The 17,457-nt window shown below is 36.1% G+C and overlaps 1 protein-coding gene across 12 annotated transcripts in view; it reads right to left on the reverse strand.

The window, feature by feature from the left end:
- DMD (dystrophin) overlaps positions 1-17,457 on the reverse strand; it is a 1,160,159-nt gene that overhangs the window by 339,837 nt on the left and 802,865 nt on the right. For all 12 annotated transcript variants that reach the window (XM_055801176.1, XM_055801179.1, XM_055801178.1 and 9 more), the window contains one exon: positions 16,390-16,498. In XM_055801176.1, coding sequence (XP_055657151.1) covers positions 16,390-16,498 — 109 coding nt within the window. The remainder of the gene's footprint in view (positions 1-16,389; positions 16,499-17,457) is intronic.

Genomic DNA, 17,457 nt, shown 5'->3' on the forward strand with positions numbered 1-17,457 from the left:
TTTTTTTTCGTTCCTCAGGACAATTGATTTATAAATGCAAAACTAGAATAAATTTTTTTCAAATATCGGAGTAAAAAAATTCTATCCTACCATAACACATCAGATATACAATTAGGGACTTTATCTTTCAATTTATTTAAAGGTTATACCACTTCACTCCTGTGATAGGATAAATCACTAAACCAAAAGGACAATTACAATTTAAGACATTAAACCACACCAACCTGTAGCTTTTAAGGTAACTTCTCATTAGCACTTTCTGGTGTTTAACACAGAAGGAAAGAACATAGAGCAATAATAGGAGAAAAATAAAACACAAAAATAAAATGTCTAACAAAAAGCTGAAAAACAATCTAACAATACTCTGAACTAGGTGTGATTTTCAACTCATTCTTGAACCTTGAAATACACTGGATGAATGTCAAGAGTATATTGGTAATTTGTACATCTTGCAGATAACCTATCATGCTAAAATTTAAGAGTGAGAATAATAGGAATGTGTCATGAAATTGAAATTTGAATATTAAATGTAGAAATAAGAAAAGCAGAATGAAGTTAGCTGCAGGAAAGCATTCCCCCCTCCCTTCTGCTTATTTCAGTGTTTTAGGGGAGAGTCAATTTGAGGACAAAACCACAAAAACTCTTTATTTAGGTACTGAACAGGAACAGAATAGGAAGAATGACAAAACTTCCCAAAGCTTCAAACTCCTTCCAAGCCAAAGTCCTTAAGCAGAACTGACTCAGTTCACAGGACTGTTCCTAACCGTCCTTCTGAATGTTTTAAGCAGTGTTGAAGTTTTAATTGTGTAAGGTAACTGCATCTACCAGGTCAAAGCTTTTTGACACAGAACTAATAACATAGGAAGTGGATGCTGATTTTAATTCAATTTGTATGTCTAGCCTAGGGGTCAATTCCATGGTTAGCAGTACCAATTAAGGCATATGCCAGCCTAACAGCAACATACACCTACTGAACTTCATTTCTGTTTTAGTCAAGGAAACCCAGCTGCATTTTACTGACTGAGGAAAACAGAGGAATAATACCTGTACCCTGTGGCATATGCACAGGCAACATGGCTCAATGAATCCATTATTTAACACAAGCAACATTGCCTTCCCTAGTGATAGACCAAATGAATGTTCCCTCTGTGGGCAAACCATCATTTCACTGATTTGGAGGTGGCACAACAGGCAGGTTTTGCTTATTTCATGGGAAGTCTCAGTGTCATCTTACCAGCGCTCCAGCCTTGTGAACTCAGTTGGGACCAACTAGACACCACAATAGCACACGGGTTAAGATCTATCACCTACTAAAGTGTACTTTTTCCTTTGATTTTTTTTTCTTATGCTGTGTCATTGCAGCTGATTTTCTACAGGATTAAACCATTCATGCTCATATTCTTAAACTCCAAGTAGGCTTCCCTCAGAGAGATCTGGGAAGATGGTTCTGAGACTGATTTATTCCTTAGACTTGTCCCAGTGGTGAATAGTCTCATCTCTCTCTGCCCTTCAAAGTTAAGGAAATAAAGTTATGAGTACATTAAGTTCTCCCATGCAGTACAAACCTTTCATGCAACTTGATCAGTGCCAGTAACACTTTTTGCTGAGGGGGCTACAGCTACCTAGCAGATGTTCTGGGTCACAAAGGAGTTGTGAAAGAAAAGTAATAGAATTACAGTGGGCAAGACAGTTCTGATTAACTAAAATAAATAAATTTATATTATAAAATAAATAAATATTATTTTAAATAAAAAAATAAATCAATTTATTGCCAAAAACCAAAGCAAAAACCCCCCAAAAACCTAAACAACCCAACTTTGAAATTTGAAAACAAGGACAGGGGTTTGCTGGTAATCTGAACTCAGAATAAAGTCTTTATGTTGATCAAAAAATTATTGCCAACAAAATTGTACCCATGGCTCTTAATGTGGAAAATATGCATTCTTAAAGCATTGTATCTTTTCTTATAATTTTCATCAGCTTTTAATAAAAAAAAAAACCCATGTTTAAAAGTGAGTCTTTTCTGTTTGAATGAAAAACCGATGTCTGATTGGCTTAGCCTTGAATATTTAGCAAAAACAATTCCTAGATAAAATGACTTAGTAACTCTACCATGGATATTTCATAGATAATAATTTTTATAGAGTATATGTGGGTAACACTTAGTACTTGATTTCATGAACACTTAAGGAACATTCACATATGTGCTAATGTCATCAATTTAAAATACAAGTTAAGTGCCTAGACTTCCTTTATATTCAAGAAGCTCTCAATGATTCCTAACAAGTTATTATGGATTATATACAAGTTAGATTAATACAGGTTAAAGAAACCCACTTGATAGTTTATGGGATTATTAGTTAAAGTTTAGATGTAAAAGTGTCTGTGCAGTGGGATGAAGACAGGGACCAAAACTAAAGACCCCATAATTGTTAAAGATTCAAAAGAAAGTAGAAAGTCAAGCTTAAAAACTCTTGGGAGAGAATAAAAAGATTTGCAAGTGAATCTGTACTGCTTTATTTGAAATCTAAATGTAAAAGTTATGGTTTCTAATATGTAACTATTATTAGATTATAAATAGCATTGTAACTTTAAAGTTGCAGTAGAAAGTTAAGTGTCAGCTTCCTCAGGCTTATCTTTGTCATAAGAGAGATCCGATAGATTATATCTATATATATGTAAATATATAAAATATCAGAGAGAATCCAATAGAATAGTGACTAAGCTGTTTATTGTACAATGCATTTTTCCAAATTTCTCCAAGCACAACAGAAAGATGTTTAAATACATCTTTCACTCAGCGTAAAGAAAAGCTTTTGGTTTTACAAACACTGGATTGCAATGGGAATAAGAACATATGTCACTGTCTGTCAGAAAAAATAGGTAGACTCTACCAATAACTAAGAATTTTAGCGATATAAGTCATATAAATAAGCTTGCATGCATCATAGTATAAATAACATTAAGGTGAAATTAACTTAGTGTTGCATAGCAAAAAGTTAAGATTATGATCTGTTGTTAAGAGCTGCGAATACTTTCCCTATATGCAGGATGCTTAAAAGTGGAATGTTAATGGCTTATTTGATGAGAATACTGCCATAATAGGAGTCACTTCCAGATAATTTCCATGTACAGAAGAGGTATAAAAACTTATCCTTTCTGGAAGAGAACCAGGTTGAAGAATACTTCACCAAACTGAGCAAATATAAATCCATGGGCCCTAATAGGATGTACCCGTGAGTGCTGAGGGAGCCAGCAGATTTCATTGCAAGGCCACTTTCTATAAACTTTTATGGATCATGGTGACTGGGAGAAGTGCCTGAAGACTGGAGGAAAGCAAATGCAACTTCTAACTTCAAGAAGGACAATACAGAGGACCTAGGGAAACACAAGCCTATTAGCCTTACCTTGAACCCTGGAAAACTGGTGGAGCAACTAGTCCTGGGAACCATTGCTAGGCCCATGAAGCGCAAAAAGGTGATTTAGAATAGTCAAAATGGATTCACCAAGGAAAGATGTTATGCTGGACAACACTGATCATCTTCTATGATGAAATGGCTGGCTGGGCAGATGTGGGTAGAACAGTGGATATCATCTGCTTTGACTTCAGTAAGACTTTCAACACTGTCTCTCATTAGATTCTCATAGAGAAGCTGAAGAAGTATTGGCTGGATGAGCAGAGTGAGATGGAGTAAAAACTGGCTGAACTACTGGGCCCACAGGGTAGTGATTAGCGGCACAAAGTCTAGTTGGAGGCCAGTAACTAGTAGTGTTCCCCAGGGGTCAATACTGTGTCCAATCTTACATAACATCTTCCCTAAGGATCTGAAGGATTTGAGAGGGTATACCCTCAGCAAGTTTGCAGATGACACAAAGCTGGGAGGAATGGCTGACACATCAAGAGAGGTTGTGCTCCCATTCAGAGGGATCTTGACAGGGTGGAGAAATGGGCTAACAGGAATCTCATGAAGTTCAACAAAGGGAAGTGCAGAGTCCTGCACCTGGAAAAGAACAACCCCATGTACCAGCACTGGCTGGGGGTCAACCATCTGGTAAACAGCTCTACAGAATAGGCATTGGGGGTCCTGATGGGCACCAGGTTGAACAATGGGCACCAAACCAGCAATATGCCCTTGCGACAAAAGCTAACAGTATCCTGGGCTGCATATAACAGAGTTGTTTCCAACAGGTTGAGAGACGTGATCCTTCCCTCTGCTTAGCACCTGCAGTACGGTAACCAGTTCTGGGCTCCCTAGAGCAAGACAGCTATAGAGCTACTGCAGAAAGGCCAGTTAAGGGCCACACTGATGATTAAGGGACTGAAGCACCTCTCACAAAACGAAAGCCTGAGAGAACAGGGACTGTCTAGCCTAAAATAGGGAAGACTCCAGCACGTATCATCAACATATATACATATCTGAAGGGAGGGTGCAAAAAAGATGGAGCCAGGCTCATTCCAGTGGTGCCCTCTGACAAGACAGGAGGCTGTGGGCACAACCTGAATCACAGGAGGTTCCCTCTGAATATCAGGAAACACCTTTTGACTGTGAGGGTGACTGAGCCCTGCAACAGGTTGCCCAGAAAGGTTGTGGAGTCTCCATCCTTGGAAATACTCAGAGTCTACCTGGGCACGATCCTGGGCAGCCTCCTGTAGGTCACCCCGCCTGAACAGAGAGGTTGGACAGAGGACCTCCACAAGTCCCTTCCAGCCTCAACCATTCTGCAGTCCTGTAAAGCTATATTCTTAGTTCCAAACACTCTCTAAAAGCCAAATTGGAAATAGCCCGATGACAGAGAATGCTTTGGGATTGAAGCGGATAAGACTGGTAGTAATACACAGAAATACTCCTGGCACAGTGTATGTAAGTGCTCAACTGACTGCTCTACATGTGGTAGAAAAAGCTTTGAATCTGCAGGACTCTATCCTAGAGACTATGACTCAAGCAGGGGCATAAAACCAATTGAACATATATATCTGTAAACTGAGGTAGCATTAATAACTCTTGTTGTGCTTGGACCTGTTGTTCTATTCAAACCTTTCTGAAAGATAAACTGCTCCAAAGCTCAGTTTCCTTTTAGTAATATAGCGTTGTCACAGTATTCCCTGTGAACCTTTCCTTAGGCAAAGGTCAGCATGATTGATGGGCTCACTAAAAATTGAAAAGCAGAAGGCTAGGGCATGAATGGATCACTTTCAGCGAGTGTAAGAATTAAGCACACACTGAAACTAAAAAACGGTACTACCAGAACCTTTCATATACTAGCTACATGGTGTTTCTAGATTTGATTTAGAGCAGTACCACTGATTACAATACCAAGGCTAATTAGGTGGAAAAGTGAGATAAAAATAAATTTCTGAAATTATATAGTGTCATAATCTTTACATACACTGCATAATCTTTACAATAATGAGATAATGTTTTAAAAAGAGATGGGGGAGAAAAAATCCAAACTACAAACTAAGCAAAACCCAAACCCCAGTACATTCAATTTAAGCGTTGAGATTTTAAAATCTCCTGCTTCTATAAATAAGCATTTTTGTTTATATGAACTATTCATAAAACATGATTGTGTTTGTTACTTCTTTCTGTTCAATAGTTTAAAGGTTAGCTGGACAGATATCTGCAATACTGCCACCAATAATTCTGTACAGCAAAACCCCCAATTTTTGATGAGAGTATAAGGGTTTTTTACACATGTAGACGTTGATTCAAGTGCTGAGATATTTGCATCATATAAACTGAATGGATGTTAAGGCTAATATCCCTTATTTATTGTAACAAAAGCAAAAAATAATCAGAAAAGTTAAAGTTTGTTTTCCCCCCCCAAACAATAATGTCTTGTTTTTTATTTGTGATATGAAGTGCCACAAAACCCACAGCTGAGAGAAACCATTTTTTTCTGGCTTTCCTGGGCCTTGTATCCTCTATTGTCATTACTGATTTGAGTCTTCCCTTAGGCTTTCATGACATATGTTTGAAAAGGCAAAAAAAAAACCCCAAAAAACAATTCTTGAAGTAACGAATTCTGACTGGCTTAATTAGAATGAATAGTTAATATCTAAAAATTATTATTTCTTGTTATGGATGTGACTCCAATACTCTTCTGCTAGTTTTAGTTTCTCATTTGGTGTATTCTTTCATGTGCAAGATTTCATGTGCCTGGCCAGAGGGGTTACAGAGCGTCAGACTGCATATTCTGGTTTGCATAAAACCAGGTGAAGTAATACTGTATATTAAATGATTTGTATATTTATAATGTGGATTATCACATGGACATTTTGGAAAAAAGTCTTATTATCTTCATAAGATAAATACAAACTTCTGACTAAATTGTTACATACAGTCATTCATAGTGGCCTGTTACAAATGTTTTCATCTCTCTGATTAAAAGTTTTATATTTGACAATGAAGAAAACAGTTAAGAGCATTCAATGCATACAAGTTTTCCTGTTTCAGGATGACACATGGGCTTTTTTCTTAATCTTTCATTAAATAAAGATTTCCCTTTTTTTATAGACATAAACATTTTAACCTTTTTCATGAGCACTTTGAAAGGAAACCTTAGGGCAGCATTACAGCAAGGGAGTCAGTCTTTTGGGGAACAGAAGTAATACAAACTTTATACTACAGATATACCTTGAATCCCAAACAGATCCATGATACTAACAACCAATTTAAAACTAATTTATGTGTAAAACAGTAATAACCTGCATATGCAAAAGTACAGTCACTGGAGCTATTTGCTATATAAGGACTACTTGTTCACATTTTTAAAGATAAAATTACCTGGTTGGCCCCTAAAAATTTTGAACTAAAGGAAATATTAAGCAAAATGTTCCAACATATTTTGGATCTCTTGAAGCAGTAGACAGAACCAACACAAGGAGTCTCTTTCATAATATTAAGTCATCGTCAATGAGCAATTTTATTTTTATGAAGTGACATAGTAATATTACTTTTGCTGTTATTTCAATGCATATTTTAATAATTAAATAAAAATTTATTTCCCCTCCCCAGTCTTTTCAGTAAGTGATTTCTGCATCCCTAATTAAGTTATCTAATATCTAGAAATACACACAATCATTTCTGGGCAGTCTGAAGAGTTTCAGTTAAAGGAGTTAAGCATTATTTTTTGAAGACTACCTTTTTTTTTTCTGTTGTTATTTTTTAAATGCAGCATTATTTTTACCTTTACAGATAGCATTTATTTTTATCCAAAAGATAGGAATCTTTTTGTGTAAGCAGTTGGTGCGGCTGTTAGAAAAGGGTTTCATCAAAATGAATGTTTTTTACTACAGCAGTGGTGGTGTTCAATCAAATGCTGTCACATACTTGCCTTACAAAAAACATTGTGACAACACCTGTCACAAATGATGCAAGCACCTCTCAGTATTCCTTTTGTTGGTAAAAGTAACAAATTCTTGGTTTAGTATGCAGCTTTCAATTGGATTTCAATCTACATGACAACAATTTACATTTCCAGTGTACTGCTATTGGCATGTAACTGAATTTTGGCAGCTAGTTCTTTGATATAAGGAAAAACATATATTGCCAGGAGCTTCAGCTTTTACAGTCTCATGAAAATCACCTCTTCTAATTTTGTGAAAACTACAAAATGATTTAACAGGTAGAAATTGCTATCCTAGCCAAGGGGAACTCTGAAGAAAAAGTGTACAAAATTTTACACAGATACAGAATACCAAGAAGCCACTGGAATTTTAGGTACCATGTAGTTAAAAAACAAAAAAAAAAAAGAAATCAGAACGAGTTTGAAGAAACTTTGAAATAATCCGAGTTCAGTTATTAACTAATTTTACAGCATTACAGTATTCACACATAAATCTTCATGTCCACCCTTATTCTTAGAGAGAAAAATTCTACAGAATTAAAAACAGTTGTTCAAAGTTAGAGAAGGCAACATCATCATTGCCATTTTGTTTTTGACAAAGTAATTCCTGAAATCACTGTAAGCACCTTCTGTTCTTTCATTGGAAATGTTAAAATAGCTTGCCTCACACTACTATGTGAAAGACTTGTCAAGCTTTCTCATGAAAATACATATAATGCTTACTTTTCAGGTCAAACTAACCTCTATTCCTCTTCCAGCTGTTTTAGTTTCACCTTAGGGAGAATTACCTTTGGGAACTCGAGTGTCATCTGACCATCAATGTATTGTTGAAGGAAAGACCAGTAATGCAAATCTCTACCTGCATATCTCCAACACTGCTGCTACTCCACAGTGACACAATTAGAGACAGCAGTCTGATATGTCAGTGACCAGCTTCATAGAAACAAGACTAAAGGATTTTCTACCTGGAGTAGAAGAGAAGGTTTTCATTTGCCATCTTTTCCTCACTTTAACCTTCTAGGGTTTAAGGAACGAGCCTGCCTTTCACTGTCTCATGTCTTCTGACTAGAGCTGAAACATTAGAAGTAATTATGAGTTCTGTTCCTCATTCCCTGTGGCCCCCACTCTGCTCACGATCTGTGCTCACACAATTTGGCTGGCTGTTTCTCTGTAGAGCAGACCTAACTCTGTAGCAGTTCCAGTCATCACAGAAATGCTAGGAAGGACGTCAAAGAGCCACTGCATTTCTCCATAGGATATGACCAGGATGGCAGTGAGCGCTACTGCTTTCAGAAGGAAAGCCAGCTTGCTTTGCTCTTTTAAAAAGACAAGTCAAGGAAGAACAGCAGGTCAAGAGGACTGTGTGCAGAATGACCTATCACTTTCTATTATTCTAGCAAATTAAAGAGATTTTCACACAATGTAGTTGCCAATAGACCTAATTACTATACAAAAGGAAACAGAAAAGAGAGATTACTGCTATTTGCAAGCCCATGCTATCTGGATAGTTAGACATTATAGTAATTGAGGTTACTGTAGCAAAAAGAAGGGAGAGAGAGAGAGTTGGTTTAAGGCATAGAAAAATAGAATGTTATAAATCCAGAAAATGAGGTAGAGAAACTGAAAAAAAAAGCATAAACTACCATTTCATTATAGATACTTTTTTACTAGGAACTCTAAGGAGAATCCTTTTTTTTTTTTTCATATCTTCCAGAATTAACTAATTCAGATTCTTGACTCTGTCTGTGTTTTTAAAATGATACAATTGTGTTGTTGCCTCATTTCTTCAAAAATTGCTAACATTGGATTCTGCAGTGTGTGCTGAATATAGTTCTAAGGAAAAAGAAACATTAATCTAATTCCTTTCTGAGCCACATAATATGAGCTATGTAAAAAAGACCGACCATAACTATAACTTAGTTCTGTGCTCTCACCCGGTATAGGTGATGAATTCTACAGTATGCTATCATTTACATTTCATGGGACTTAATCAAAATGAATCCTGTATACCATGCTGTTACTAACTATTGATCAAGAAATTAAATGAAAGAAAACAAGCTGCAAAGCCTGCTCCTCAGAAGAAAATACCAGATCATATTTTAAAAATGGAATAGGTGAATGTGGTCCTTTGAAAGACTGATGATAGCATTAATCTTATTTGCATCATAAATCTTGGCAGCTGCACTTCCAACAACTTGTTATAGAATAGAAACAAGTAGACCTAGATTCCATATTGTCTTTAATAACAGCAAAGCAGCTAACTCCTGTTTTCACTTTCTGATTTACATTTCATCATAGGCATGAGTACAATAAAAATTCTGAGTAGTAACCCACGGTGAGTTGTATTTAATCAACTGAGCCTTGAAAAATCAAAGTCCGCATTCCCTTTGTAAACTGCACTGTCACACCTGTTTATTACAGATGCTTTTAAAGAGTAACCTACTCCAAGACCCCTGAAATAGGATGTTAAATGTAAAGGTATAACCTTCTTTCTTTTGATTTAAATTAGGCTTTTGTGGCTTAGGTATATTTTACATGTATTTTTCACCTGTCAGAAAATCCAGAAACAGATCATCACATCAAGATATACTATAAAGATCAAGATAGAAGTTCTGAGAATCATAGAGATTTGAATTTATAAACTTGCTTATTATGTTTTTATTCACGCAGCTCTGAAGGCATAGTGTCAGCTTTTTATCTAGACTCTTTTCATTACTTCTCCCTGTTGGTGTTGCAGCACATGCTGTGAATGACCTCCAGAGATTCCTGAAGCTATATGCAGAAGGAAAATTGAATCTGAAAGCTTTATTAGACAAGTTTGTCTTCAGCTTGTGTCTGGTGTCAGCTGTATTGAAAAGTAGAACTGTCTGTGAAACTGGGTCCTGACCTTGAAAAATCTCCAATCAAATGGTAACAGATTCAGTTTTGTGCCGTATTGGTATTTGTTAGATGCAGCACATGTGTTAGATGTGAAAAAGCTTCTTAATGAAAATCATATGGAATAATCGGGCAACTTATTTCCTGAACACAATGAGGAAACCATGTACAAAAGCAATGTACGCTCAGCCAACTCAGGCTGGCATCTGTGAACTTCTTTACTACAAAAGCCTGTAAAATGACTCAAAACCAAGAAAATCAAAATTATTTTTGTAAAACACTATTCATTCATTCATCCAAAAGCAACCATAATAAAAGGTAAAGACAACACCTGTTCCTTTACTATTGCATTTTATACGAGAGTAAGCAACCTTTGTCAGGCTGGCTGACTCAGAGAAGAGCATACTTTTACTACTCTCCACTGAATTAAGAACTCAAGGTATTCTTTATATTTCCCTACTGCATTGTTCCCTGTTCATTTTCTCTCTTGCATTTTGTTTTAGTAAAACTTTTCATAGAGTTAAACTGGATTACAACTAATATTAAAAATAGACATTTCCTTTAGATTCTACATGCAGAAGTATCAGAAACTATACAATTTTAGACATGGCCATTATTGGAAATAGTATTTCTCTCTATTACAGATCTCATGCTAGTGGTCATCTTTACTGGTGTTAACTAATGTTAACTGAAATGGATTACTGCCAGTAGTGTTGCCTTCTAAATCAGTGTAGGACTACTTGTCACATCAGATGTATGCTGTGGATTTTTAGCTATTCAACTCTGCGAAGAATGGTTCTACAAAATTAAGTATCTACTATGTCCCCCACACAAGCATTTTAATAGCTGATAGCAGAGTTCTTCTAAATGGTGAATGTTATGTGCAACATATTTTTAAACATCAACATGTCTGCATTAGTATTGAAAACATTGTAGACACACGCGTCCCTAGATTGTTCAGTCTTCCCCGAGGAATTAATTTGAGTATTCTTGGTCTCAGTTATATTATGCCATCTGATATAAACAATACATACACTCTAACATCTGATTTGTACATTTGTTTTTAATTTACCCTCTAATTACACATATTGTTATCTTTTCAGGTGCATATAATGAAATGTACAAAAATTTTCAAGCCTAGCGTTTGGAAATTCTGAGAAGCAGTTCTGAACTATAGCACGTGTTCATTCAGGCACTGTGCATAATATATAAACAATGACTGCTTCAGAGCAATTAGCTATGAAATACTACAAAAAATAAAATAGTATCTATTGTGCATTTTTCCTCAAAGCTAGTTGTTGTAATTTTGTTTCTTACATTTTTGTCATTGTCTCTTGAATATCTCTTAAAAACAAATTGTCTGTTTTCAAAGAGGCAGTGGGACTTCACATGACCCAGCTCTGAAATCCATGGAATTAATATATTTTAAAATTATGGTTTCATAAACAAAGAATCCTTCATTCCCACTGAATATATTAAACCAGAGACTTAACAGGACAGTCTTCATAATGCAGAATACTGCTGTGCCCAATCTGTACATGTCTCTTTCTTAGAACTAACCAATACAGAATAATAGATCATTCAACAATGCATTCAATTTGAAAATAAAAGAAAATTCCAGATGCATAAAATACAGACACTTGCACTACAGAAGCACTTTCAGCTTCTAAGGTCACTGGCTTTTAATTTTAAATATTGTGTTATTTCATCAAGGTATGTATTTTCATATACATAGTTTGATTTGCTGCTAATTTTCCACAAAAACCTACAGTCTCGGGATTTGTGTATTTTTTAGTAGCACCAGTACATGTTTCTTATGTTACATTACATTCCAAGCAATGCATATGAATTTCAGCTGTATTAAGCCACTATGGAACATACACTCAGAGAGTAACAGCAGTGATATTTTTTCAATAAGTATTTTATAAGATCATATAAGTCTAGAACAAAGCAGTGTGTCTAGTCCAGGTGGGGGCTTGTTTCATGGAGAAATAAAAGGCAAACTAAACTTTCCCAAACAGGAGACATACCTTAGGATGCACTCCAACTAAAATATCAAAGTACAAGCAAATGAAATTTGTGAATCTGGGGAAACTAGTGACAAGTATCACTCTTTCAATTCAAACCCAAGGTATTATAAACTCTGGAGGCGACTGCTGTGGACCTTTTTTCTATGCTCTAGCTGAATATATGGGCTAATAAGTGATGAGTTTTCCTTTGGTTAAATTTTTGGATGAAGTTACAGATCACAATCCTCATGCTACAACTTGCTTCTAATGGACTTAGCTTGACAATCACTCCTCGCCTGTTCTCCCTTATTCATGGTAAATCCTGAAAAGCCTTCTTCCCCTGTACATGGAAGACCAGTCTGTCACTCCTACTCCCAAAGCAAATTATATTGGAAGCACAGAAGAGCTTTGATTGTATACATTCAAAGAAAGATACCTAAAGCTGATGGCTAGTGTTACGAGTTCTGGTGATACAGTATTAGCTTTCTTCAAATTCATTGTATTAAATACACAGTATCTAACAATGCATATAAAACCTTTCTGACAAATGCATCTCTAACTCTGCTACAATTTGTAAAACAACAAAAAATATTCTTTTTTCTTTACCTTTTTTTTAGACCTGCTACAAACAATACTCCAAAATAAGACTGATAACTTGTAAAGCTTTAAAGGGACAAATTCTACATAATTTCAGAAGTAATTTCATCATTATAACTGACACTAATGTTCACTTTGTTTTTCTTCATTTCACAGTCATACGCTTTTCTGTTTCACTTTAGTAGGTATTTCATACAAAAAGACAAAAAACTCATGCAAAAAATCAGGGGGGGGAAATGAAGTTGATTGTACACAAAGTATTCTTCACAGAAGTTGTTAAATAAAACTACAAGAGTACCAATATAATGTACTGTTCACTGTCTTTTTAGCTGTACATGCAAAATTTTAAATTAGTTGACAGAGTATTTTCAGATGTATTTATTCACAGCTATTTTAAAAGTTTTATTAAAATACATATCCTTTTTAAGAAACTGTATTTTCAAGTATAGCTCTAAATGAAAGTGGACAAATTTTCCCCTAAGGTCTTACTTGAATGATGAAACTCAGGAATGCCTCCCACCCCACAATATATTTACATGGGTTTACAAAGCACTTTTTAATGTTACCTAGCTTATTAAGTAAATCCAGTGGTAGGACTTCAGTACAAAAGTAGTCATATGAATGCTAGCGATACTATTAAATTCTGTGCCTCCTATAAAAGCACATTCCAAAACTGCATTTCTCTCTGCTTAAAATATTTTCAAACTGCTGGCTAAGGAGTGCATCAAGTTATTTGGATAGAGACATTCACACAATTTCATGGTATCATGTCAGGTACAGACAGCAAGTATGATTTTCTTCCCGAATCATCTTGTCTTGAAAGTCAATCTTTGCAAAGGTTTTAGACGTACCCTTCAGCTAAGTGCATTTTTTGAGCTGGAAAAGTAGTTCTTGTTCATTATGCCCAAGGGCACACTGGACTGGTGGGATAGAGGAATTTTTTTTTAGTACTTCTTCTGCCAAAGAAACTATAATACACAGACCTAGAAATAATTACAGACAGGGTCCTTTACCTCTGTAACAGCCACCAGATGGTATATTTAGTAAGACCCTCTGGCTGAGTTCTTGCAGCCAGACTAGACCAAATGACACCTGACAGGGCAATAGAGATTAGCCAATTACATCTTCATTCCCTGTTCTCAAACACAGATGTCAACATTATTAATCTCTGATGTCCACAAAAGTCTCTACAGAATCAGGAAGGGAATAATTATTAACAGGAGATACTGCTATTGTTTGACAGAGTCCTTCCAAAATAATTTTGTGCATTTTTCTTTAAAAATTATCTTTAATGAGATTGTTTAGATTTTAGGAGGCTTGGCTAAAGCTAGTTCTCCCATAGATAGTTAAGTCTTTATGCATCACAGTGCATCAGCACAAAACAAGTTCATAAAAAATGTGTATAGTATAAGAGATTAAAATAACTACAGAACTTATAGCATAGCATGACATAACAGATGGCATTCAATCTCTCTCCTGCCCTTCCCGATCCCCCTTTTTTTTTAATTAAATTAAATACAAAAATACTTTAGTAACACTGTGAGAGTAGTTCAACACCAGAACAGGTTATCCAGAGAGGTTATGGAGTCTCTACCCTTGGAGTTATTCAAAACCTTACTGGACGTGACCCTGAGAAACCTGCGGTAATTGTGCTTTGAGCAAGAGGAATACACGTCTCCCCAGGTCCCTTCTGAACTCTACAGTTCCATGGTGATATATCTATAATGATGTGATTGCAGTAATCTGACTCAAATAAAGAAAACTTACGAATTAGTGTCACAAGCACAGGTTCAAATTTTAAGTGCTCTTGGTAACAGAAAGGGTATCAATCTTACTTCCTGCTTAATCCGTTAGAACACCAGCTCTTTCACTTTCTGCATGTATAATTCCATCTGCTGATTCTCAGAAACGTTAATAGTCAGAGCCTACATCTGGAATTAAGGTAAATCAGTAATTTTGCAAGATTAGTTAATATAGGAATGTATTGCACTACTACTGTGTGTTCTTCCTCTTGTTCTGTCATTACAATTTCCTTTGTAACAGCAACAATGTTACCAACACTCCCTCCCCCTGGAATCTGACATAACCTGCTGACATGCAAAACTGACACAGCAAGTTTAGTGACCCAACACAGAAAAAAATGATGACACATCTCCTTCAGTTCCCCCATGTCATTACATGAATTTCTATAGCATGTCTTAAAACAAAATCCTGTACTAGAAGTTTTAAAAAATACTAGTGGGTTTTAGCCCTTTTTAGAAAATTGAAACAATTGCACTGGATCCACGGCAGTTCTAAATGGCTAAAACTAAATTAGAGTCCCTATTTAGTAAGATACAACGTGTCATAAGCAAGTCATCTGCTTTGCTTGAATTGATATTTGCTATTCTGACAGAAGTTGGACTGTCTTCTGGTATTGAATATTATGGATTATGTCTATACCGTGCAATTATTTACTCCTTTTTTTTCTGCTTTGCTGTCCTAGAACTACCAGTAGAAGGCAGATAATTCTCCAATTTCAGCTTTTCTTGTAGCTACCCACTAAAACGTTGAAAGCATGAGGGATCAACATCCTACAAGTAATCAAATCCAGGTGACTACTGTAGCTGTATCATAGCCTGAGTTACAGGCAATCTGACAGGAGGGAGGAAAAACTTCTTTCTGCTCCCACATTCCAGATTATACAGGTGAGTAACATTCTTCATCCAAGCAATGGAAATAGTTCAACATTAGTAAAGAATCTGAGAGACTTTAGAAACTCAGATTTAACCCAGTGCTTCCATTGTGTATTTCCTTTCCACCCATGTTTAATCACTACCTTTCAAAGGAAAGCAGTGGGAAATAAAATCCATTTAGCAAGGAGATAAAAATGAGTTTGTAATCCTTGTAGGGAACCAGCAGGTGCAAAGAGATATGAGAAGAATCCAATATATATATTATCCAAATAATTTAAATGAAATGTAGATCAAGTCTCTTGTTGTGGATTCATGAACTCAAGACACCCAGAGATGTATATCACAAACTTAATGTTTAACTGCAAAATAACTCCTACCATGTTGTGATAACAACCTTTTCTATGAATGCACAAGCTTTGTCTTGAAACAGCCTCAGTTCATTGCCCTATCATAAAAAGTAATTTCAGAATTTCATTCTGTGACCAATTTACATCCACTTGACCTGTAACTTTATCATATTTTAATTTAAATATTTCTTCTCCCTTTATATTTCCTCCATAAAATATATGTAGAAAGTCAAAATCTCATCTAATCTCTTCACAGAATAAAGAAACAAGATTTTGAAACAGTAATAATTTGAAAAGCATGCTGTAATCTTTTCATGAAATCTACAATATAATTTGTCTTCTGGGACACATTACACAAAATTGAAAGGAAACAAAATTACTAAGTTGCATGGTATACTAGCACACCTTCTGTTTACAAGCTAAAGCTGAAATTTTTAAGGATGCAGAATGAATTTAGATAATCACCAATCAGTTTCATTTTAACTGTGTGATTTGTAATTAATTTAAAAAATATGTATATACTAAAGCACTTACAGAGACCTGAAGAGAAAAGGCCAAATGCTGCTAATGCTGGCTTTTCCTTTAGTTGTTGAATTAAGTGGTTAATTGCCTTCCAGTCAGCATTCAAGTCTTCTAATTTTTTCTAGAATAGAAAGTAACAATGTATTAGTTTTACAATACATAAATTAATGTAAATAAATGTCAAATAAAATAATTTCTTGTTTTCTCCATCTGATGGACCACCTGAATTAAAAAGAAAACAGAAAGGTAGAAACAATTAATTTTCACAAATAGTAAAGAGGCATGAGTGAAATCCTTCCCAGCTGGGCTGCATAAAAGCTTAATGGTGTCAGGATCCTGAAAGCATCTTTCCTCCTCAAAGTTTAGCTGCTGAAGCTCAAGGACAACTTAGAGCCAGCACAACTGCGTGACCCTGAACATGGATTGACTTACCGGACCAGCCTCAGCCTCTTCCCATCCCCTTGGCCCTGCCCAGCCACCTGGGGCTGTGTTTGACTCTGGTCCCCCTCACCGGGCCTGATCCTGGCACACACACCCTCCTACCACCTCCTCCCAGGGGCAGCCCCCCTGCCTGCTCTGCTTCTCTGCTGGGGACAGTAGGAGGGGTCCTGGCTGGTGAGACCCTGTCCCGCAGCCCAGCCTGGAGCCCCTGCCGCTCCCTGCTCCCAGGGGGCACCTGCTTGCCCTGCAACCTGGTCAACAAGCCTTTACACATTTTTAGGGAACACAGGATGACTTGTTTAAAGTATTTTAAAGAGGTAGGGTGGTTTATCACCACAAACCTGAGATGCTGATTTTTTAAATTAAAATAGAGAGGCGAATTATGTGTTAAATCCCCCCCAAACTGGTTAGTAAAACATCTACAATTTGTAACATCAAATGCAGAACACATACTTCCACCTATTTAAGGGGTGGGGTGGGGAAGGTAAAAATAAACTCTTAGGAGTCTTCAAGGAGTCATAAACTTCAGTGTGTGGGCATGCAGTCCTGACCAGTAATGGATAAACTGCTACTTTTAAACAAAATCTAAGTAAAAGTCTGGAGTGTGAATTACATCAGTCCTCAGAGGCATTTAGACTT

The sequence above is a fragment of the Falco peregrinus genome, chromosome 4 (genome assembly GCF_023634155.1).
Source record: "Falco peregrinus isolate bFalPer1 chromosome 4, bFalPer1.pri, whole genome shotgun sequence".
Lineage (NCBI taxonomy): Eukaryota > Metazoa > Chordata > Aves > Falconiformes > Falconidae > Falco > Falco peregrinus.